The 23,933-nt window shown below is 42.2% G+C and overlaps 1 protein-coding gene across 7 annotated transcripts in view; it reads left to right on the top strand.

The window, feature by feature from the left end:
• The window catches only part of LOC117573684 (protein sprint), a 141,978-nt gene extending 118,553 nt beyond the window's left edge, over nt 1-23,425 (top strand). For 2 of the 7 annotated variants that reach the window (XM_052007898.1, XM_034257044.2), the window contains 5 exons: nt 9,918-11,517; nt 12,209-13,246; nt 13,307-13,564; nt 21,162-21,988; nt 22,058-23,417. In XM_052007898.1, coding sequence (XP_051863858.1) covers nt 9,918-11,517; nt 12,209-13,246; nt 13,307-13,564; nt 21,162-21,988; nt 22,058-22,390 — 4,056 coding nt within the window. In that variant the 3' untranslated portion in view covers nt 22,391-23,417. Of the gene's footprint in view, nt 1-9,917; nt 11,518-12,208; nt 13,247-13,306; nt 13,565-19,346; nt 20,562-21,161; nt 21,989-22,057 lie in introns of those variants that run through there. The other 5 variants (XM_034257068.2, XM_052007907.1, XM_034257034.2 and 2 more) reach the window with 4 other exon arrangements.
• The last annotated feature ends 508 nt before the right edge of the window (nt 23,426-23,933 follow it).

The following is a 23,933-nucleotide window of genomic DNA, read 5'->3' as shown; positions in this document are numbered from 1 at the left end:
TGAAAGTATGCAACGGAAATTTTCAATTACGAACTTTTTCCTCAGTTGTGTGTGAAGCTTTTTTTTTGAAGTTTTGCACAACTTTAAAAATCGAACTGCGAACGAAATTCAAAGTTGTTGAATGCTTGTGGCACGCGACGCAGCTGCACTCGAATCCCAGACTTTGCAAATGGGAAATGGGGGGAGGAGGGCAGAAGGCAGATGGAAATGAAAAGCGTTTCGTTTTTTCAGCTCGGCTATTTTCAATTGTCGAACGCGTCGCAACAATGGCGCATTGATTGAACTCCAAGCAATGAAGGGGACAAAATGAAATGAAAGGGAATCGTGACGGTAGCGGGGGGGCGGGAGAGACGGATTAGGTAAGAAGAAGCGTAGGCAACAAAACTTTTGCAACTCTCTTCTGCACCTTTTGCTCGCTCGTTTGCTAGTTGCCCATTGAAACGCTAATTGCATGCGTCGAAGTCGAAGTCGAAGTAGCCGGCGGCAATTACACGCCTTGCCTGCCTTGCAGCAGTTGCTACGCATTTGTTTATGCGTTTAATAAAAAAGTATTTGCATAATTGAAATTGAAATTCAAGTAGAGACCAACTGCGAACTCAAACTGCGAACTTCGAACTCTCGACTCCATTGAATGGCGACCCTCTGTGTAAACGGCGCTGGTAAATGTTTGTAATTAAAAATCAATCAATATGTTTGAGCTACGAATGCGGCTGCTGACCATTTGTGGCAACACATGTGGCATGCAGCAACAACAACAACAACAACAGCATTTACTTGCTTTGCTTTGCTCCATTTGCCTGCCTGGTATTTTAATTACTTGTTTTCGCCTCTCTGGCTCTCGTTGTATGTCCTCTTGTATTTCCATCTGTCGATTTCTTTTTCACACCCTGCAATCGTTGACGGTTGGGTAGCTTAGCTATGCCTTAAGAGTTCTTTATTTTTAGATGAATTCACACTCAACTCAAATAGCTTTCTTTAATGTAGGGTATTTGCTAGTCTCTCGCTTCGCCTTTTTGTCGTCTCGCATTTCTTTTCCATACTGCGCTCAGCTTTCACTGTCTGCGCCATCAATCATAAATGGGTCCAAGCGCTGGGGCTGCTGCTGCTGCTGCAGCTGCAAATGAAAGCTGAAACTGCCCACATGTGTGATGTTGTTGTTGTTGCTGTGATTTTGTTTTTCCGCCTATTTTTTCTTTTTTTGGAGTTGAATGGAGGCAGCATTTGGTGTGCGGGATTTGTTATGCTGACCGCAGAATGTAATTAGCAGCAAATGGCGACTGACGAGGCTTTCGATACACACACACACACACACACACACACACACACACACACACACACACACACGCATACATGTGTGTAGGTGTGTGTGCTGCCTTTTCATTCTTTGTATAAAGTAAAAACGTTCTTAGCAGCCGCATAATTGTCTGCGGTCGCGCTCAAAAGTATGCAGCTAAATTTTCAAGTTTTTTCTGCGCTTGAAAGTATGCAACGCATTTGCGGCTTTCGCATTTTGTTTGCCCTCGCTTTTAATATGCAGTCAATGTTGGCTTTGCCTTTGCCATATTGATCCGCTTGCAATATTCAACTATTTTGTTTGCAATTCTGTTATTATTATTACTTTTTTTTCGGGCGCTGTGATCTCTTTTGAGTGCATTTGATTTATGCGGCAGGACATTAAACGTTTCATTGCCATATAGCCACAGGCGACAGGCCAAAATGAACTTGTTAAGCTGCATCCAGCGTTACCACGCCCCTTTCCCCACCCCCCTAACTAGCTATCGAGCTGTGAGCTCAACTCTAGCTTAAATGGCCAATAGACACAAGGCGGACAAAGCAATCAAATTGAATTTTTTCATTGGAATTTTGTTGGCTTTGTCGTTAGCCATGTGTTGTAATGTCAAAGGGGCAGCGGGAAAGGGGAGAGTCAAAGGGCTAGTCAGCTTACAACATGGCACAAAAGTCACGGGGAAATGAAAAGCGAATAGCAAGAAAGAGCAACAACAGCAACAGCAACAGTATCATCAGCAGCAGCAGCAGCCACATAGGCGCAGACAGTTTTTATTTATCACCAGCAGCGGGCTAAGCGGAGTGTGGGGAAGGGGTGAAAAGGAGGGAGGGGGGGAGGGGAAGAGACATTTTGTATTGGCATTGGAACAGTAGCAGCAGCCACAGCTGATGAGCGATAACGTCGCCAGACAGCTGTAGTGTGGGAGACACAGCTGTGTGTGAGCGTGTGTGTGTGTGTGTGTGTGTGTGTGTGAGACATGCAGACATTCAGGGTGTAAGCACAGATGACAAGCAAAGCCCCAGAAGGGTTGCAAGCGACACCAAAGCAGAGAGAGAACAGAACGAACGTAAGTAGGGAGATCAATTGAACAGAAGTCATAAGTTGCATAGTTAACATGCCATAAGCATTGCTTCAGCTGGAGTTGGAGTGTTGCCAACAACACTCAAAAAAAAAAAAAAAAAACAGATATATGTATTCTATATAGAAGAGACAGACAGCGAGAGTAAATGTAATGCAAACACTTTCCCTCGTTCAACCACAAGAAGCGCCAAATGTAGCATGAAAAACGCAAAACGCAAAACTCGATTGTCCAGCAATGCGCATTAAACGTGACGATTCCAACCGAAAAGATTCTTTTAGATGATCCCACTTTTTATTATAAGCATATTTCGAAATAAGTGAGTACTAGGAAAATACTAAAATACTGCTGAAGCGGTGTCATTTTGGTATATTTCAATACAATATCGATATTTTAGTATTTTTGTGGTATATTTCTAGAATAAAGAAAGGAAGGAATGCTACAGTCGAATGTGCTCGAACGTTGTAGACTAATTACCCATTTTCAATAAAACTATATTCTATAAATATACCGAAATTATACCGCAAAAATACTAAAATATACCAAAGGGTATATTTGTTACATCTATAATGTAATGCATTCAAAATATACTATAAAGTGCAAGAAATACCATAAAGTACAAAAAATACCATAAAGTACAAAATATACCAGATATTCAACTAAACCAACTAAGGTCCAATTGAGCATAATCTAATCTCGAACTGAACTAAATTAACAATTGAAATTTATAGAAACAGTTGAGTAATTGCATTTAAGAGTTATTTTAGTATTTTAAAGCGTACTTTTTAGTTTTCAATTAGTATATCTCATATATTATTATTCGTCATATTTTATTCAACCAAAACAAAGTTGAAATTCATAAAACATGCAAATTTCGAATGCATGAAGCAGAGGTGAATAGAATGTGCAAAATGTTGTACACGCATTTTAAATCAATTTGGCTGCGGGCACTTAAAGCGCTGTCACACATGGCGTATGCGCAACGTGCACCAACCATAAACTGAAAGGGAGAAGGAGAAGGAGAAGAAGAAGTTGTCTGAATGCATTTTGGCTCAACTCGTTATACAACAACAGCAGGCAGACAGGCGACACATTGTGCTAATGAATTATTAACAAAAATTATAATTGAAAGCCGCTTGGCAAATGAGTTTAATGCACCTCAAATGCAGAGAGTAGACTGGCAGAGAGAGAGAGAGAGAGAGAGAGAGAGATAGAGACGGCGAGAATGTTTTTGACGAGCCAATGATGATGAAAAGGCACAACAACGGAAATCAAGGGAAATCAGCTTAAGGCAAAGTGGGGAACTGACTCTTGAACTGCACAGCGAAAGCCGCTTAGCAGACAATGCAGCAAAATGAAATGGAAAAAGGAAGAGAGGGAAAGGGAAGAGCAAAGGCAAGTCCGTCAAATGGACAGCAAATGGCAAATGAGATATCAAACAGCACAACAATGAGAAGACGGAAAGGGAAGATCTCGTGAGGTCGCTTCATTGTTGGACTTTGGATTCAAATTCAATTTGCTATGCAAAGAAAGCGATGCGCAAGTAAAACAAAAAACCTCCCAGCCAAATGAATGTCAATGAAATGCAAATGCTGGGTTCTATACGGGAGGGGGGAGAGGGTCAAACATTTAAAGATAAGGGGTGGCAACCCCTCAAGCCGATGCTCGATGTATTCGATGCCACAACAAAACGCAGCTCACATTACCAATTTGAATAAAATATGAGATTTTTATTATATGAAACCACTGCCCAGTCTTTTCCTCCCTCCCCCTCTCTCTCTCTTGCTTTATCGCTTGCTTTGCCCTTTTTTTAATGGACCAATGGCTAGATAATAGAGGTCCAGTTTGCGATGTTTGAAGACACTCGACGCTTCTCGGCATAATTTCATTATTTTATGCAGTTTTTTATGCGCATCCCGCTGCTTCCCATACTCTCGACTTTTGTTGTTGTCGCACCACACAAACCGCCGACACTCATTAGGCGGCTGTCTCTCTCTCTCTCTCTCTCTCTCTCTCTCTGTCTCTCTCTCTCCCCTGGGGCACTGCAGGACACTGTCTGGCGTTAAATTGCTGCTCCCCACAGGAGGGGCCATTTTACAGTTTCAGTTTCGGTTGCAAGTTTTTCGAGTTCGGAATCGAGTGGCAAATAAAAAGCGTCAAGCTCTCACAGCAGGCAACACAAATGAACAGTTCATTTCAATGTATATCAAAAAAGAATTCTTATTGGCGTTTGAAAACTTTAAAATATTTATCTATTTATTTAAAAACGTTAGATATAATTTAATGTAAACGTTTAAACGTTTAATCTAAAGTACTGGCATTTATATAAAATATGTATTTTATTGAATATTAATATTGTTAAACTTAGAACATTTCATTTTAACTGCCTGGAGAAAATATTGTATTCGCTCATGAGTATGCTACGTTTTTTTTGCAATTCATATGCAGGGATTTCCATAGCGATATGTAATATGTTTATAAGTTGTCATTATCCCAAATTCAGTGTAGATTAGAATAGTTCAATTGACAGCAAAATTATTTATAAATGCCATATAGAGCAAATACTTAACTCATACGCTCAGAAGTATGCTACGTTTTTTGTGAACTTCAACTACAATTTGTGTTGGGCTGAAAAATCCAGAATAGTAGTTGAGGATAGCTTTTAAACTTTAGCATGTTGATGAATTTCGATAATATGAATTTTAATGTATATTAACGATATTAAATTCAATGCAAAATTAATTCAATATGAAGTATTCTACATATTATTACGTTACACTTTCTGTACACTTCAATTTAATCCGCATGCATTTTGTACTACTTGTAAACGGTTGCAGGCATTATTTCGATAATAAGTGAGCACTTTTAGTTTATGATAAACTCAATTTGCGAGCAACTACATACTTAGAAAACCTTTTCCCAATGGCCATTTGAGCCAGTTTAGTTGATCGCTTCATTGCAAACTGGAGGCTATTACGCTGTCAAGATTCGGTGTCAAGTCGAAGGACAATAATGTGGGTAGAAATAGAAATTGTACTCGTAGCATGATTTGATGATTATAGACTAGACTTGGCGCTCGAGCGAGCGCAAAACACGAGACAAGTCTATTTGCGGTCCAAAACTTGATTACAACTATGTGCAAAATGGTGCGAGGGGAAGGGAAAGGGTTAAAGGGGGAGCTGCACTTTCGATTCACGGCCAGAGACCGCAAAGCAAGTGAGGATGGAAAGGGGAGGGGAAAACAGACAGCAGACAGCAGCTGCGACACGTTGCGCATAGTGAAGGACAACAACAAGACACAGCAACAGCAAAAGTCCCCAAAGGGGACTGCAGAGGAGAAGAGAGAGAGAGGGAGAACACCTCATTGGGCTCACAGCCAACGCAACCAAAGGGGTGACGCTGCGGACATTTCATACTCCGTTCCCCTTTCCCTTCTCTTGTCACTCGCGGCAAATAGTCGAGAAATGGAAACCGGAAATGTTGTTACCCCTTCTCAGTCTCAGTGAAACAGAGACAGCTAGAGAGTGGGAATGAGAAAGAGAGAAAAAAGTGCAGTTGAGTTGCCGGAAATGGGCGCAAATGCGACAACGACAAGGACAGACTTTTCTTTTTTTTTTTGTGTGTATTTCGGGAAGAGGCAGAGTGTGAACGAGCGAGAGCGAGGGGTGAACAAGAGGTTGAGGTTGTGTTTGTGGTGCGATTGCTGCAATAATTTATGTGCAATTAAATGCGAAAACAGAATGCAATTCAAGTCGGCAACAGCACAAATGTAAATCACTTTCGCTAGCAATACGCCAAGCAAAGGCGAATGTGCAAGAACACATTGAAAGAAAAATTGAAAAGAAGAAAGAAGAAGATAAATCAAGAGCAGCAAATTGACAAATGCGACAAGGAATTGAAACTAGACTTGTGCAATTTAAAGAAAACTAATAAATAAATTTAAACCGAAATGTAAATGCAAAATGGCAAAGTTATAAATAAATATAAACTACAATAAAAGTGCAGAAAATAAGTTGAGATAGAGAAAGAAAAAGAGATTGCAATTTGCATAAGAAATATTACAAATTAAAGTATAGAGAGACAAAGTGTGAAACGAAAAAGGAAATAAAAGAAAAAGTGAGGGAGTACCAAAAGTAAAACAAAATATTAGCTAGTTCAGCTTCAGTTCAATGTTAGAATATGTAAATAAACACACAGACAGAAAAAACATTCTAAAATCAAGAATAAAAGACTTGAAACAATTTTATTTCATTTCAAAATTGAACCAATCTTAAATAAAGATCAAAATTGCTAAAATAAAATTGCTCAATCTTGAAATTCAAGTATATTCTTGTTTTCAGAATGAAAAAATCTCAACATTTTTCAACCTAAAAATCTTGTTCAAGGATTTATTTTAAGATGAACAAGTTATTAAATCAAGACTTGCAATTTTCTTTTTATTATCTAGAATAAAACATTCTTAAAGCAAAATTTTAATCTTCAAATATGATGTCTTCATCTTAAAATGGAAATTTAGCATACAAATCTTGATTTAAGATTATTTTAATCTAAGGTCGAAAAAATATTAAATCAAGATACAAGATTCAATCTAAATTTTGTTCTTTCTGTGTAGAAATTCTTGGTTGAACATAAACATAACATTCAAAATTAATACGTATAATATTAGCAAATCGATAATGTAGGTAGAGAAAAGCCAAAAATCTATCTATTAGAAAACAACAAAAGAAGTCAAAAGCTAGACTACGATAGAAGAAAGTATTTTCTGCTGCCAGTTGACGACAAATAGATAACATAATGTGTAACTTTTTAGGCGGTTTAACAATTTCAAAGTCTTATGTTGTCGGCACTTTTGTCTAAAGCAAAACGAAACATTTTAAAGAGTCGCACTTGAATTTGCTTGAACAAATCAATTTACTAACAAATGTGGGACGGGAAATTGTGCAACACTTCAGTTGCACGCACCGCAACGTATAAATTAACTAGACGCGCGACACCGGCCACGCCCACAGAACGGAAATTGAAACCGTTAACAGGCTTTTGCGGTTGGAAAAGTGCAAGTGACATTTTTTGGGCAAAACAAGCAAAGTTTGTTGAAGTGTGCGGCAAATGGACAGCGGAGAGTTATGCACAGGTGTGTAGAGTGTTGTAGACTGTGGAGAGTAGAGTGGAGAGTGCAAAGTGGAGAGTGGAGAGTGAAGAGCTAAGTCGACAGACTGCAAGTCAACGAACTGTGAAGTGAAAATGCATTTGACGTTGTCGTCTAATGGCATTTCTAGAGCTTCCATTTGCGGGCAGCGCCTAAAAGCAGGCTATAAAATTTGTTGCAACTGCGTAAGTGCATGTGTGTGTGTGTGTGTGGGTGTGTGGGAGTGTGTGTGAGTGCTTGGCAGTCCAGGCATTGTGGGCGTGTAAAAGCCAATTGATTGCAACTATTGTTTGAACTGCGGCAATCGACAATGGATTTGCATACACACATAAAAATATATAAATGTATATATATATATGTATATATTGATGTATTTATTTGCTTGTGTGTCTGGTTTGAAATGCCGTTACGCCTTTTTATTGTCAGCCACATTGGCAAAATTTGTCAAGGCGTCCATAAAATGCAGGCAAACTCACACACAGATTACTTCAGCTCTCTCACTATCCTCCTCTCTCTCTCTCTCTCTCTCTCTCTTACTCTCTCTCTCTCTTTCTTTCTCTCACTCCCCCTTTGGCATTATCTGTATTCAGTTGAGCAGCTTGTTAAGACATTTTTACGCTCGTTTTTGTCCCTCGCAAATTGCATTTCCGTGACGGTCAAGCAAGCAGCCACGCCCCCTTATGCTGGGCGCCCACATTGACCACATTATTGAATCAGTATATAATGTGCTTTAGCATCGCTCTCTTTCGCTCTCGCCTGCAGCATTTGCCGTCTGCGTATAATAAAATCAACAGCCGAAAAGTATGCTTTAAAAAATTGTTGCAACTCGCAAGCAAATCAAATAAACATTGAACGAACGAAGCACGGGAGGAGAGGAGGAAACGCAAGAGCATAGAGTCATCATATCTATACAGCCAGCACTTCTGTCCTGCCATTATACCTGCCCCTTCCCCCGCCCCTCTCCTTTATGCTTTCCCGCCCCTTTGAGCTCATCATATCAAGTGCGTTGTTATACGTTTTCCATTTTTTTTTATCTTTCACTTTTTTGCCTTTGCGCTCTCTCAACTGCTTATTGAAAATTGTGCAGAACGCGCACAGAAATCATAAACAACGCCGCGGGGCGTCCATATTCGTTGGCCGCCCCCCGCCCCGCCCTCCTGCAGCCTTAGCTCTAGAGTTGGCATTTATTGAAATCTGAAAAAATATAATTGCATGCTTTTAGGGTTGCTCAACGAAATTGAAAAGCACACACACACACACATGCACATACACAATTGCTTAGCAAAACACAGTAGCATACAAAAAAATAAAAACGCATAATAGAAAGCAAAGCAAAAAGAAGCGAGTTCTTTAAAACACATTCGCAAAGTTTTGTCGGGAATTCGCTTAAGAAGAAATGCCAATGCAAAGTGAAATGAAAAGCAGTTGAAACACTTGGAGCATGAACTTATTATGTTGCTTCCACATGCGTGCATCATCTTTTTTATCACATTCAGAGCATATCAAATAAGTTGGCTAATTTAGAATTACTCGAGACAGAATTGGGCGCCAAAATAGATAAGATATTAAAGCTTATCTTCTGTTGGTAAAGCTAGTCAAACATTTGCAGATGGATTTGTGATTACATGAGTCTTAAGCGAATAAACTAGCGAGAAAACCCGCAAATAAACTAAAGTAGAGAAAAATGTGCATAGTTTTATAAGAGGCAGAATTTGATTATATTTTTGTATTGATAATTATTGTATATACTATTTAATAGACAAACACATTTACAGTTTTATAAGCCAAAGACTTGACTAAAATTGAGCAAAGAAATATGAATAGTCTATCTTTTGTTCGATAGTTTCCCTTCTTTTCACATAATTTACGCTTTTAATACTCGAATTAACAATTGGCGAATTGCCGTTGAAATCGTTGAGTGGAACACGGCAACAACAGCTGCTGCGTATTGTGCGTGACTTTAAGTGAAACGCTCATTATGAAAACTTTAGCAGGCGATTAACAAAAAACAAAAAGAAAACGGACATCGCCTGCCACTTGACCAGGTCTGCAGCCGTTTAGCTGCAGAAGGCGTTGCCAAGGAAGTGAAGTGAAGTGAAGTGCAAATGCCACTCGCCACTTGCCACTTGCCACACGACTTGGCCGCTTTGTCGCAGCGTCTGCAAAGTTTTTGCCAAGACAAAGGCGCAGACCAAGCGAGTGGAAAAGAGACTGTGAAACGAACGCATCGCATACCAATTTATCATTTATCATGCGACGGGCAAAAATAGGGAGAATGTGAAATGGGAAATGGGAAATTTATGTGCTCGCATTTTTAACGCAACATTTAACGCGCGCGCTGAATTATGACAACAGCTCACTCAACAGCAACTCTCTCTCTCTCTCTCTCTATTTTCCTTTTGCAGACTTTCATTGTGCGCGGCTCGAGCCAGCCGAATACGATGGCTGTGTCAGTGCGTCTGCCACAGGACACAGGACCCTACATCGAACACTATCTGATACAGTCGCAGGACAATAACATACTCAGCCTGGAGAGTTCACGCTTCAAATTCGGCTCGATTCCCGCACTGATTGCTCACTATGCGCAATGCTGTGACGAGCTGCCCGTGCAGCTGATGCTGCCGCGTGTTTTACGCGAAGCAAACAACCGCAAGAAGCTCTCGTCCCTGGCGCTGCTCGGTCAGGAGTTCTGGAGCTATGCCAGCAGTCCGGCTGTCCTAGGTCCCCCAAAGCAGCTGCAACAGCAGCAGCAGCAACAACAGCAACAGTTGCAGCAACAGCAACAGCTGCTGCTCGATGCCAAGTCGCCGTTGTCGCTGACCGAGACAAGCGGCTTGGGCACCGCAACCTTCTTCAGCGATAAGCTAGAGCGGCAGCCACAGTCAACGGTGGCACCACAGCAAGGTGGTAACAACAACAACAGCAACAACAACAACGTGTTCAGTCCGACGGGCAGCGGCCAGCTGTTGGGCTTCTTCAGTCAGGCGGGCACGCCATCGGACACCAACTCCAGCATGAGCTCGTTCTGCACCAGCGGGGGACAGCACATGCAACAGCTGCTCAGTCCCAACTCGGTGGATTCGGTCATACTCACGATGTCCCCGGTGGACGCTCAGGGCTATTTGCCCGGCGGAGCAATGCTCGATCAACAGCAAGTGCCACAGCAGCAACAGCAACAGTTGCCTACGTTAGGCAACAGCAACAACAACAACAGCAACAATCTCAGCACGTTCAAGACAACAGCAGCGAGCGGCGAAGTGGAGCAAGTGCAGCGTCCGCAGCGACCAAAGCCGCCAAACACGTTGAATCTCAAGCCACCGGCGCCGCCGATGCGTTGGTCCAAACCCCATTCACCGGATCAGCTGAACAACAACAACAACAATAACTTTACGGTGACCACAACGGTCACCTTCTCCATGGAGAACGGAAGCAACCTAAACGGAGGAGCCGCAACTCCACCGACAACCAAATCGAATCCAGCACAATTTGTAGAGGTAACGACGCCGGCGTCGAGCAATCCCTTCAACGCGCTGCTCAACTCGCAGGCCAGCACGAGCACGTTCCAGACATTTGCCAAACGTTTGTCGCCCGAGGGCGAGTGCAAGGACACGCTCTCGTCGCAGGGCACATCCTCCTCGAATGACAGTCGCTGGCAAACTCATTCGCAGTCGAGTCGCGACTCCACGCACAGTCAGCGCAAGATACTCTCGCCTCTGACGCCGAGCAGCGCCACAGGATTGTTGCCCGGCACCGGCAGCAGTGGCAGCAAGTCGCGTAAGTCACGCATCCGGAGTAAGGAGTCGAAACACTATCAGGAATCGGACATACTCGAGAGCCCGCCGGCTCAGTATTGCGCCAGCGCATTGAGCGACAAGATCAGTGACTACGAGGATGTCTGGTCGCATGATCCCAGCGATCGTGCCAGTCTCCTGACCAGCTTTAAGCCGGGACTCGATGCGCACGGCGGTGTGCTGAACCGACGACCCGATCTGCTCGCCGAGACACGTAAGTTAACTGCACTAAACACTACCATCAACTAGGGAGCCCTAGGAAAACACCGTTGACTAAACTAGCGAAACTTTAGCAATGAATTCCCCGTCAGAAAGCCTCTCGACTATCCCTCGACTACAACTTAAAGTCTTTGAAGTCACTAAACGAAGAATTCCCAAAACCCTAACGGAACATATTCCTCTAACCAACTAGACCAAAAAGTCTGGTGAAACCCCTTGACTAAATACCTTGTCTAAACCTCCCGTGTAGATCGAAACCCCTTGTCTAAACACTTAGAGGTAAAGTTCCTGACTCAAATATTTGTTGGCAGGTCTTGAAGAAAATCTTTAAAGAATATCTCATCATCTAAATTCGCAAGGCAATCAACTTTTGTCTAAAACCTGCACAGAAACTTCCTCTTTCACCAAATTCAACTCCTTTAACTAAGCGTCTTGTCTAAAACCCTTGAATATGAGTTTAACATTGGCTGTACGAAAAGCCTCAGTAAAACCCTGTACGAAAACCCTCGACTAACAACCGAGTATAGCCTGAAGGGAAACTTCTAGACTAAATTCATTGACGAAACTCCGCAACTATTTACAGAATCCCTTATCTGAACTTTTCAATAAAGTCCCTCGAGAAGTCCCTAATAAAATGATTAATCCGTTTATCTAACTAATGGTCCTGATTCTGTTCTCCATTGCAGCCAGCACACCCACGCAACAACTGCTATCGCCCTGCGAGGACACCCCACAGCAACAGCAGCTCGAGAGCAGTCAGCAACTGTTGCAGTTCTCTGGCGATGCAGCGCCACGATCCCGCGCTGGACTGCAGCTGCCAAATCTAGCGACAGCCATGACACAATCGCTCACGGAGCACAGCACTGCCGATGACGGTGGCGACACCACACCCACAGCCCATGCTCAAACGCCCGGCTCTTCACGCAGCAAGCAGGGCAGTCCCTTCTATGCCGAACCCGCCGATGCATTGCGTCAGGCGGGGTTAACTAATGCGGCGGCGGCGATTTTGCGGAGACAGCAACGCAGCCAACTGCTGCCAGCGAATCAGCGGCATTCGGAGCCACTCAAAGGTGGCTTGGCCACCACAGCGGCGCCACTTTTATTGCCCGCCGATCTGGAGAAATTGGCCGCCGGAAGTTTGGATGAGTTGAAGCAGAAACCAAAGCCGTTGGCTCAACAACCGCAAGCGAAACGCGGACGTAATCGCATCGAGCACTGGCAACTCGACAGCAGCTGGGAGTTTATGGCCAAGCAGGAGACAAATGGCGGTGACTATGATGCGACCGCAGCCGATTGGCAGGAGAAGGAGAATTCCCTTGGTCGGGAGAAGGATGCCAAGAAGCGACCACTGACCGTGCATCAGATCATTGCCAAGCGTCTGCCCGATCTCAATCTGCCGGAGCTCGTCCGTTGTTCGACACCACCGCAAAGCGTGGGCAACGTTGTACCGCTGCAATCGGTACCGAGTGCCGACAGACAGTGTGCGGACAAGGAGAAGGACAAGGACAGTCAAAAGTCATTCCAGAGTCAGAATCAGAATCAGAATTCGAATCAGAACCAGAATGGTTGTCGTCTCTCCGCCTATGACAATGTGGAGCGCAATTGTGCTGCCTTCTGTCAAACGTATTACGGCGGCATTGACTCGGCACAGTCCGACGATGGCACCGTCTTCTCCGAGCCGTGGGATTCATCGCAATGGGACTCGTTCATTCCCATGCAGGATGGTAAGTATTTAGGGATGGGAAGATATCGCTCACTATTATAAATATGCAAATCTTTTGCAGATGCCACCATGAACTCGGACACCATTCACTTGTCGAAGTGTCGACCGGCATTGTCGGAGGACGATACGATCGTTGAGGAATTCAGCAGCACCAAAGATGGCAGCAACAGCAGCTGCAACCAGGACACGCTCAAGGCTAACAAGAATGGCAATAATGCCGGCGCTGGCGCAGGCAATAATAACAATAACAACAAGGCAATGAGACCTAAAGTGGCCACCATATTGAGGAATCCAAGCATGCGGGATCGTGAGATTCTATGTGAGTAGTAATTCCCTTTTTTATTCTATACGAGTATGAATTGGACTTGGTCTCAAGCAATTGAAGACCGAGCTGAGTTTGATAGTAAGATTTCTTTAGTTACTTTTTTCGATGGCCTGAAACAATATGGAAAGTGCAGTTGGGACTTTCAGTAACCTTTCAATGTGGTGCTTAATCCTTAAAGACTTAATTACTTTTTGGCTTTAAGTCCAATGAGAGCTTGCGTATTATGTGAATCCACTGAAGAAAAAGTTTCGTTAGGAGATTATTCTTACTATACGGGGGAAAAGATTGCTGCGACACGTAGAATGTATTCATCCCGCTATTGAGTTAATAGCTCTGCTAACAACTCGACAATCTTCAACAATGGTGCTAATGTTCATCGATAGACTGAAATAGTTCTTAAAGTGTACTTTACAATGATGTTTTCATCTTTAATGATATTTCTTTTCCACTCGAAGCAATTGATTTGCGAATAAGAAGCTCGATTAAGAAATTCAAAAGTTGCAGTCTCTTTGAGAAGTTCCCTGAATAAGTCATATTAGTTGAATAGAATAGTTGCAGCATTGAAGAACTATCCTAAACTTTAACTAAGTTTCATAGCAGAAGAAAGTTGATGAGCTTCTCTCACTCTCTGCAATTAGATCAGTCGAGGATCAGTTCAGCTCAAGGTTGCCATCGATAACCATAACGATAACGATATCGATAACTGCGATGGCAGTTAATACGAATTACTTGATCCGCTTGATGTGCAGATTAACTCGAGCATATGATCGCCACACTCGACGAGTTGAGAAGATCCTCCTTAATGAATGCCATGCTCAATTTGCTGCAATCGCTTGTTATTGTTGCATCATTCATTCAGCCTCGATGGCCTCCATCAAGACAGCGAATGGAATGAGAGATTGCCAGATGGCGAGATTGCAAGATGGGCAGATTGAGCGCACGCAAAAGTCAACAATAAAAGCTTGTACGCATCGCTTTTACCGCTTTCAACCGGTTAATGCGAAAAACACTATCAAACTGTGGCTGCAGGCGACGTCGCAGTCAGCGTCGCAGTCAACGTCTCCGCTTTGTAGGCCGCTCTTGTCGCGGTCAGTTTACAGTCTGCGATCTGCAGACTACAAAGCCTTTGCCGAAACTTATCTGCCCCGCGCAATGTCTCCCCTTCGTTATCCCCCTTTCTTTGGCATTCTCTCGCGCTCTCTCTTTCTCTTTAGATTTCGTGCTTCCATTCCCCCCTTACACACCCCGCCCTGGCGGCGCCTGCCTTGTGACTAAACTGCGTCGCAGTTTGCAAGCCAAACAAATTTGATAAGTTGCTCTCTCTTTGGTTCACTCTCTCTCTCTCTCTCTCTCTCTCTCTCTCTCTGTATGCAAATATTGGAGCAAGAATTGTCGTCGCTTGTCTTGCACTTTGGAATGTAAACCGCAGCGTTTTTATCAGCGCGCGTTTTAAAACGCGCACGCCGTGCGTCGCTCAATGGGATGCGTAATTGGCCCGCCTCGAGTCTCGATCGCCTCGTCGCCGTCGTCGTCGCCATCTCAGCGTGAGCTCAAGACATCGATCGAGTGTGGAAGTGTGGCTATTTTAGGTCAACGTCTGATGAAATGCAAATATAAACAAACAAAACTCCTCTCGTCACATTCACTTGTGTAAATCGCGCGCATTTTATTTTTAGCGCGTTTTTAAACGCACTCCAACACTCGCGACTATTTTTAGCCTCACATTCTGGTCCAGCCCAATGAGCACGTGCTTGCCGTTGATACCAAATGCAATTTGCAAATTGTTATCGCAGCCTCTTGCAATTAGGCAACCCATTTTCCCCGTTTCTCTGTTGCCAAGCTCCTCTCATATATTTCTATTTCTATTGTATTGTGAGTGTGATAAGCACAAATCTGGATAATTTCTCGACAACGACAACAGTTCGCTGAACTTTCTCGCGTTGTCTTAAAACACACAAAAAAAAAAACAAATAGCGAGGCAATAAAAATTACAGCTAAAAAAAATAACAGTTGCAACTTTTGAGGGCACCTTGAAATAGTCGAGATTAAACAGAGTTGAAACAGAACTAAATAGAATTTGATAAATCCATCTCTTTGAACTTGAACTTAATTGATCTGAAGTATTCAAAATATCAAATTTATGTCCTGAACAGACGCACAGAATTTATTTAGAACTTCCTTAGTCTGAAGTATTCAGAATATCAAATTGATATAGAAATGAAACAGAACTAAATAGCATCTGATTAATCCATCCCTTCGAAATACAAAACTATATTGAATTTGATTGACCTAAAGTATTCCAAATATTAAATTGATATCCTGAAAAACAGAACTATATAAAAGCAGTTTATTCTAAATACAGAATATTCAGAACGATGTATATAGAACTTGTTTAATCTGGATTATTGAGAATATGAAAATACATATCTGAAATATTCAGAATAGCAAATTGATATAGAAATGAAACAGAACTAAATAGCATCTGATTAATCCATCCCTTTGAAATATAAAACTATATTGAATTTGATTGACCTAAAGTGTTCCGAATATTAAATTCATATCCTGAAGAGAAAGACAGAATTACGAGTATATAAAACTTGTTTATTCTGAATACAGAATATACAGAACGATGTATATAGAACTTTTTTAAACTGAAGTATTGAGAATATGAAAATATCTTGAACAGAACTACAAGTATATAAAATTTGTTTAATCTGAAATATTCAGAATAGCAAATTGATATCCTTAACTAACTGTGAATAGAGTGCAAAGACAGTTAGCAAACAATTTATGAATTTTATGAACTAAATTCAAATCAAACACATTCTGAAATGTTACTGCAATTTTATGAACTAAATTCAAAAGTGACTTTTGGGAAGCACTTTCTGAAATGCAACTGCAATTTTGCAGACTGCATTAATATCGGGACTTTTGCAGTAACTATGAGTAACGATTTATCTTTGAAGCAATTATGCTGAAGCATGCTGGATAAGCATTATATAAGCTAAATTCTATGGGTGACTAATTTAAAGTCGCTAATTATAATAATGCAACTTTTGATGAGGAATAATTCCAAAGAAGAAAAATTACACACATTAATGTTATATCGAGTTCATTACAACATTGCATAGTGAGAGAAGTTTCAGAATACCTCTTAAAAGTGAAAATGAAAACTCTCTCTAGAATTTCAGAAAAGTCTGTACACAAATGTAGAGTTGCTGTAACAAATGTGATGTGAAATAGAAAAACCGAAACATAGCCGCAGGTAGATGAAGACCATTTTGTTGTGGCTTAGCGCCTCCTTTTACCACCATTTTGGTTGTATTGGATGTATTGAGGTATTAACTGTACACATCGGTTATGTATGCAACATTTCCTGAACCCAGGCACCTTGGAAATATCAAAGGTTTTTCCTAATTGCGCAGCAGAAACGAGAGGAGTCTTCTCTAAATGCTGATGCAATCGTAAGGTGCAATTGCAAATTGTCTCCCGTTCAATAGATCAGCATAATAATAAATCGAACTATATATATAGAAAATGTAAATACTATAGCATTAGGTTGAGGCATCAACTATAATTTCATTGTTGTCTCCCATTCAATTTGATGGCGTCATTCAGACAACATTATTAGACAAACCGTCGTTAAACTAAGCTCTCTCTCTCACTCTCGCGCTCTCTCTCTCGCTCTCTCTCTCTCTCACTCTCTCTGTCTCTCTTTGATTCTTCGATCTGATGTCGAAAACATGGCTGTTGTTTTGTGTGTGAATAACGGAGCTGCGATTTACAGCTGTTCTTCAGAACTAAGTTATAAGCTAGAGCTATGAATCAACTCGCTGCGCTAATCTCAACAGCCTTGCGATCAGCTCTTAAGCTCTCCTCTCCACTCGCTCTCTTTCATTCTCATTCTGTTTGCCTTCTCTCGCATTTTTACAGTTACCTGTCAGCGCATACAACAAAATGGTTACCTGCTCACTGATTGAATGATTCGCTTTGCTTAGCTATTCGTAGTCACTATCACAGGTAGTTTGAGCGTTATTTGACGCCTCTTTAGTCACCATCAGTAGAACCTAGATAAACTGCTAGAGATGGGCGTTTTACATAGAGATGGGACAAACTCTTTTGTTCCCGTTTAGCCGCAACAATGTTTGCAATCAATCTGTAAGTGAATGATTCATTGGCGGCCTTCATAGAGAAGTTCTACAGCTTACTTGATTATTACTGAATTATATGCACTCTCTGCATACAATGTTTTTAGAGAACTATCGTTGAATTAACTATTTGTAGAGCAGATTCTTTAATTGATTTTGAAAAAGTTATTCAACATTGTTAATTGCATGTGTCTAAGTTCTATCCAAGCTTTCATCGAATACTAAACTTTGGAAAATAAGGTTCAACGTTGCTAATTGCTTAATAATTGTTCTTAATCTGCAACGATAACTACACGAAAGTTGAACAACTCGAAATAAAAGTTCTGTAAAGTAAGAAAATAGAATTTACATCGGATTTAGTTATCTTATAAATGCTGATCTAGGGTTTCAATAGCTATATCGAAAATTATATCTGATTTAGTTATCTTATAAATGAGTTTCAATTGATTTATTGCTTTTACTAAACATTAAGGGAATAGTTTTTGAGTTTAAATTTAAAGAAAGTTCTTCAAGTTAAAGCATGTTGAGTTAGAAATCCCAAAATTATTCTTCAACAATGGTTGACTAGAAAAGGTTAATGCGAGTGTTTGATGCACAAAGAGTTTCTTATGCTAATATGAAACTATCAGTCAAAGGCCGTGTCTAAATTTGTTAATAAACAATTTATTTTTTGCGAAATAAAACAATGCTTGAGTTCGAGAGTTAAAGATTCAACTGACTTTTCATAGAACATACCGATAAACGATACGATAAACTATCGGTTATGAACATAGATTCGAAAATGAAGCAAACACAATTATGTTAGGCATCGGTTCAAAGTTATTTAAACTTAGTTTCAGCGATCAGTGAGCATCAACTCAAGAAATGTTTTCACCAAAGTTTTTATTTTTAATGACGAATTTGTTGTTGGAGTGAAATTCTGTGACTCTGCAAGTCGAGTGATAATTTTCCCTAAGCAAAATTCCTCGACATCAGCTTTAAACTTTAAAGTTATCGCTCGTCATTTGCAACATTCCAAGAGATTGTCGCGTCAAGTCTAGACACAATGTTCTCTCTCTCTCTCTGTTTGTGTCTGTTTCTCCCCTCTCTTTGACAATGCTTGAGGCCCCTTTCGACCCTGACTGACTCAAGACGATTTCCTCTTGACACAGTTTTGTTTTCCCCCTAGACAGGCAAATATTACTGCTGTTGCTGATATTGTGGCCACATTTGATTTGCGCAAAAAGCAGGCAACAGACCTTTAATCTGTGTGCAACGCAATGTGCCAGGTAAATATCCGGGAAATTTCCGCGTAGATCGCGCATTATTACCTGAGCAGGCAAAGGGAAGAGAGGAAGAGAGAGAGAGAAAAAGGGAATTGAGGTCGCTGCGCTAATTAGGACGTCAGCGTCGGAGTCGGCGTCGCTCGCTATCTTTGTTATATTTTCGCGACGTCAGCGTCGACGCAGGCAGCGCAGTTTGCAAGTGCAAATGCAGCGGTCTTATAAACTAATGCGTATGAAGTTCAGCATTAGTTTTGCATTGGCCGCTTTTAGAGCAACAACGCAACAACGCGACAACGCTTCAAGAGCGAAACGAACAAAAAAAGAAGAGAGAAAACGAAACGAGAAAGAGAGAGAGCGAGAGCGTGCGAGCCAGCGACAAGTGTAACGATAACACAATCGATAACACACACACACTCAGAGAGACTGAGACGGGCAGCAGCTTGTGCCGATGAGAAACTTGCGTTTTCGCCAATTCGTTTTAGCTGGCAAAAATCGCTTTAGAATCCATCATGAGCTGGTTCAGAAAATCGTCGCGCGCAAATTCCGCGAACCTCCCGCACAACAGTCACAGCAATCCCGCGCTTCCCACCACCACCACCGCCACCACCAACAACACATCGAATGGCATCGTCGTGGATCTATCGAAATCGCTGTGCAGCTTGGATGAGGAACGCATCGAACGTCTGGAGCCCGAGGAATTCTTTCACGATCCCGTCCATGTGCTGCACTACAAGGAGGAGGCGCTCTTCCTCAGCTTCATGGCCGAGTGGGAAATTGTCGAGCATCCGCAGCAGCACGACAACTTCTTCTCCGGTGACTTTGAAGAGGAGTTGCTCCAACAGCGCACACACAGCAGCCACAATCTGTTGCTGCTGCCCCCCACAACAACTGTGCCAGAGCTCGAGGAGAAGAAGCCAGGCAGCAAAAGCAAAAGCAAAATGGGAAGACGCAAACGCAAGCTGCTTGAGCTGCTGTTTGTGGATAAAATACAGACGGGCTTACCGCTCCCTCTGACGGACGACGCACAGCACGAACACAGCACGGAGGAACACACGAGCAGCACGGTGCTCGGCAAGAAATCGAAATACGCCAGCAGCAGCCTCTCCAGCATGGGTTCGATTTCAACAACAACAATAACAACGACTACGACGGCCACCTGTCCGCAACAGGTGCTTAAAGACTGCCGCATCAATCGCAAGCAACTGAAGACTGAAGCACTCGCCGGTTCTATAATGGGCGCCATTGGCAAATGTCCCAATCCACGCACCGAGACAACAGATGTCACCACACAAACAACAACGAATGTGGATTTGTGCCATCCAAGCGATCGGAATACCTGTGATCATTATGATATCAAGCAATTCTTTCGGCTCGACGATCAGGGCAACATATTGCTCAACATGACGCACATTGTCGAGTGCCAGGCGCTCGGCATTTCGCTGCAGGCGCAAAGTCAGCGTCTCTATCGCAGCTATCGGCGGAAGTGCGAGTGCGCCGATGAGCGACACTGCCACACTGGCCATGGCTGCTGTGCCCCCATGGTCTGCCTGTTTCAGCTGCTCTGTCAACTGCTATTCGGTAAGGAATTAATCACAGAAAAGGAAGGAAGGAAATACAAAAGTGATCTATCAACATTTACATAATGAAAAAAGTTTTATATCTGGTCTAGTAGTTAGCTCTTTCTTTTCTGCGAGCTGTATGACAATGATCTATCGGTGATCTCGTTTCTTTTCATGCCAACCAACACGATTATCTTGAGATCAGATCATGAGTGCTCTTCTCTCAAAGATAGTAAAAGCAACATCTTCAGTGCAAGTATTAATGATATTCAAGAAAAAACAGAAAAAGACGATCTTCAGTGCAATGATTTTTTAGTGATCTTTAAGTAATGGAAAAAACGCTCTTCAGTGAATCTCTTGGAAATTTTAATGATCTTCAAGAAAAGAAACAAAACGATCTTCAGCAACTCCCTGGCAATTTTTTGTGATCTTCAACTGAAAAAGAAAACGATCTTCAGCGCAATGATTTTTAGTAATTTTTAAGTATAGAAAAATACGATCTTCGCGCAAAGAAAGAAAACGATCTTCAGTGAATTGAAATTTGTAGTGATCTTCAACTTAAAAATCTTTAATGATCTTTAGTGCGTTACTTATAATATTCTTCTCATCTCCATTTCAGGCCATCCCCGCAACAAGATGAACGTGCAGAGCATCGGACCGGGCGACTCGCTGCGCGCCTACACGCTGCAATTGGCCCAGGATCCGAGCTCGACATTCGCACGCAACATTGAGAACTTTATCAGCTGCACGAAGGAATCGCGCGAAGCGGTGCCGCAGGTGATAATGCGCAACATGCGTCAGTTTATGAGCGGTATGAAGAACTATCTGGTCAAGCATGGCGAGGGCAAATTCCACGCCGAACTCGAATCGGCACGTGCTCGCCTCAAGCCCGATGAGTTTCTCAATCTCGACACCATGCTCGAGACGGTGATGCATCAGCTGGTCGTGTTGCCGCTGCGCGAACATCTCTATGGCATCTTCGTCGATTATTACAAGCGCAGCGAGGACATTCAGCTCTTGGCACAAAATGTGCGCTACGCCTGTGAGCGTGACGCCTCCGATTTTGGCATTCGCGCCACCGTGACGCCGCCATCACAGACCGCCTTGCGTCTGATTGCCAATCTGCTGTGGCGTCTGCAGGAGGCCGAACTGCCGCTGGACAAGCTGGAGCTCTTCCTGTGCGTCATCTCGACGGTGTTCGATGCCACCGGTTGTCCGCGTGGCCAGCAGCTGGGCGCCGATGATTTTCTGCCCGTGCTCGTCTATGTGGTGGCCAAATGTGGCTTCGTTGGCGCCGAAATCGAGGCCGAGTTCATGTGGGGTCTGTTGCAGCCAACGCTGCTCAATGGCGAGCCAGGCTATTATCTGACGGCGCTCTGCAGTGCCGTCCAAGTGCTCAAGACATTCATGGCCTCCGAGGGCGAAAGCGGCAGCGGTTCACTCGATGTAAGTAATACTACATTTGATACCAGTTCACAATCGTGTTTAACCAATATTCTTCATCTCCTTTTGCAGTGGCGTTCCAGCTGTTTGCCCGCCTGCTCGAGTGTGCTGCGCGTCATCATACCCGACGAGTGCAACGGCTCGCTGCAGACACGCACGTTGCCCGTGCGTCCGCATACCACAACGCGCGAAGTGTGTCGGATAATCGCACACAAGGCGCGCATCACCAATCCCCAGGATTATGCGCTGTTCAAGCTCGTGGATGGCGAGGAGACGCTGCTCACGGATGCCGAGTGTCCGCAGGACGCACGATTGGCGGCCAAGGGCAAACACTGCATGTTGGCCTATAAGCGCATCGATGCAAAGATCGCTTGGCCAACAGCCGCTCAGCCGGGCAGCCATTGAAGCACACACACACATCTATGCTAGGACTATGCCACGCCTACCCCCCTCCGCACACATCTTGCTCACTAACCAAGGCGAAAGGAAGCCAACCCAACAAGAAGAACACAAGCATATTTGATTAATAATTTATTATTATTACATTAAAATATACTTAGTAGACGATAAGTAAAGCTAATACATCTAATGTGTACTAAACAACAACAGTATTGAGTTAAGAGCGCCCCCAAAATAATACTAATCTATGTTCTTTTTTTTTTTTGTTCACTCAATCATCTTGTCAATCATCAAACCAATCATTCGAATCAAAAACAAAAAACAAAAACCGAGCAAGCGTGTTTGTTCGACAAATCAAACTTTTTTTTTGCTAATAAATATACGATTAAAATATATTAAACATAAATTATATAACTAATGTATACATACACTTACATATATATAGTATGTATGTGTATATACCTACCCTATATATACTATATATATACATATATATATCGATATAAACGATACGTAGCGTTTAGAGCGGGACAAGAGTTTTGCACAAGTTCACTTCCCCAGACTTTCTGATGTCTTCCCCTATAGCTACACATATGCATATATCTAAACACTGATGACTTCCCCCTTAACAGATATCGGAAAAACATATATCTAATCAACCGTACTATAATCTAATCAATCAACAACAGACCAATTGCAAGCAACCACAAAACAATCGCAACTTTTATACAGAGAAAGCATTTTAGACTCACATACACACACACAAAACACATATACACATACACATACACAACACACACTCACACTTACACCAAGGCATTTATTGCAATGTTTTTAATGGGAGGGTTATAACACATTTACATCTAACTTAATAATATTAACGTTTAACTTTAATATTTATATGTACAACTAAACAAACAACCAGCAGCTGCTATCAAAAAAATGTTTTTTTTTTGTGTTTTTTTTTAATGTATACTTTGTAAAATATAGCAAACCACAAGGCAATTATTTAATTAATAATAATAATAAACAATAATAATGGAAACTTAAACAGAAATTTTGTATTTTACTTGTGACACATCCAATTTGCAGAAGCTTCTAAACGAAAATCAGCAGCAAGTTTAATTACGAACATGCATGAAAATCTTGTTGCTGGCCACTTGATATAGCAGTGAACAGCTGAAAATTGTCAACTCAGCAAGAGAAATACCAGGCGAACAGAATTTAGCAGCAAGCAAACCTTGCTTATTTGCAATAGCGCCATCTATTGCCCAGTACTCGAACTAAATTTTAAACTGGCGCCATCTTTTGCCAGATGATGCAACTACATTTTAAATTTGTGCCATCTATCGGCCTATCATGGAAGTAAAGATTGTATCGGCACACCCTCAAAGTATGCTACAATAAATTTAATATTTTTGCGGTGAATTGCGCGCGCCAATTTCAAATTTTAAATTTGATAGTTTTGTTTGCAGATCTCTGCCAAACCCTTAAGAATCTTGCTGGGACTTACCTTATTATCATCAGGACACCTAAATCTATCGATTGA

This window comes from Drosophila albomicans, chromosome X (assembly GCF_009650485.2).
Source record: "Drosophila albomicans strain 15112-1751.03 chromosome X, ASM965048v2, whole genome shotgun sequence".
Lineage (NCBI taxonomy): Eukaryota > Metazoa > Arthropoda > Insecta > Diptera > Drosophilidae > Drosophila > Drosophila albomicans.
The sequence above is the reverse complement of the archived record's forward strand: the minus strand, read 5'-3'. Positions and strand labels throughout refer to the sequence as shown.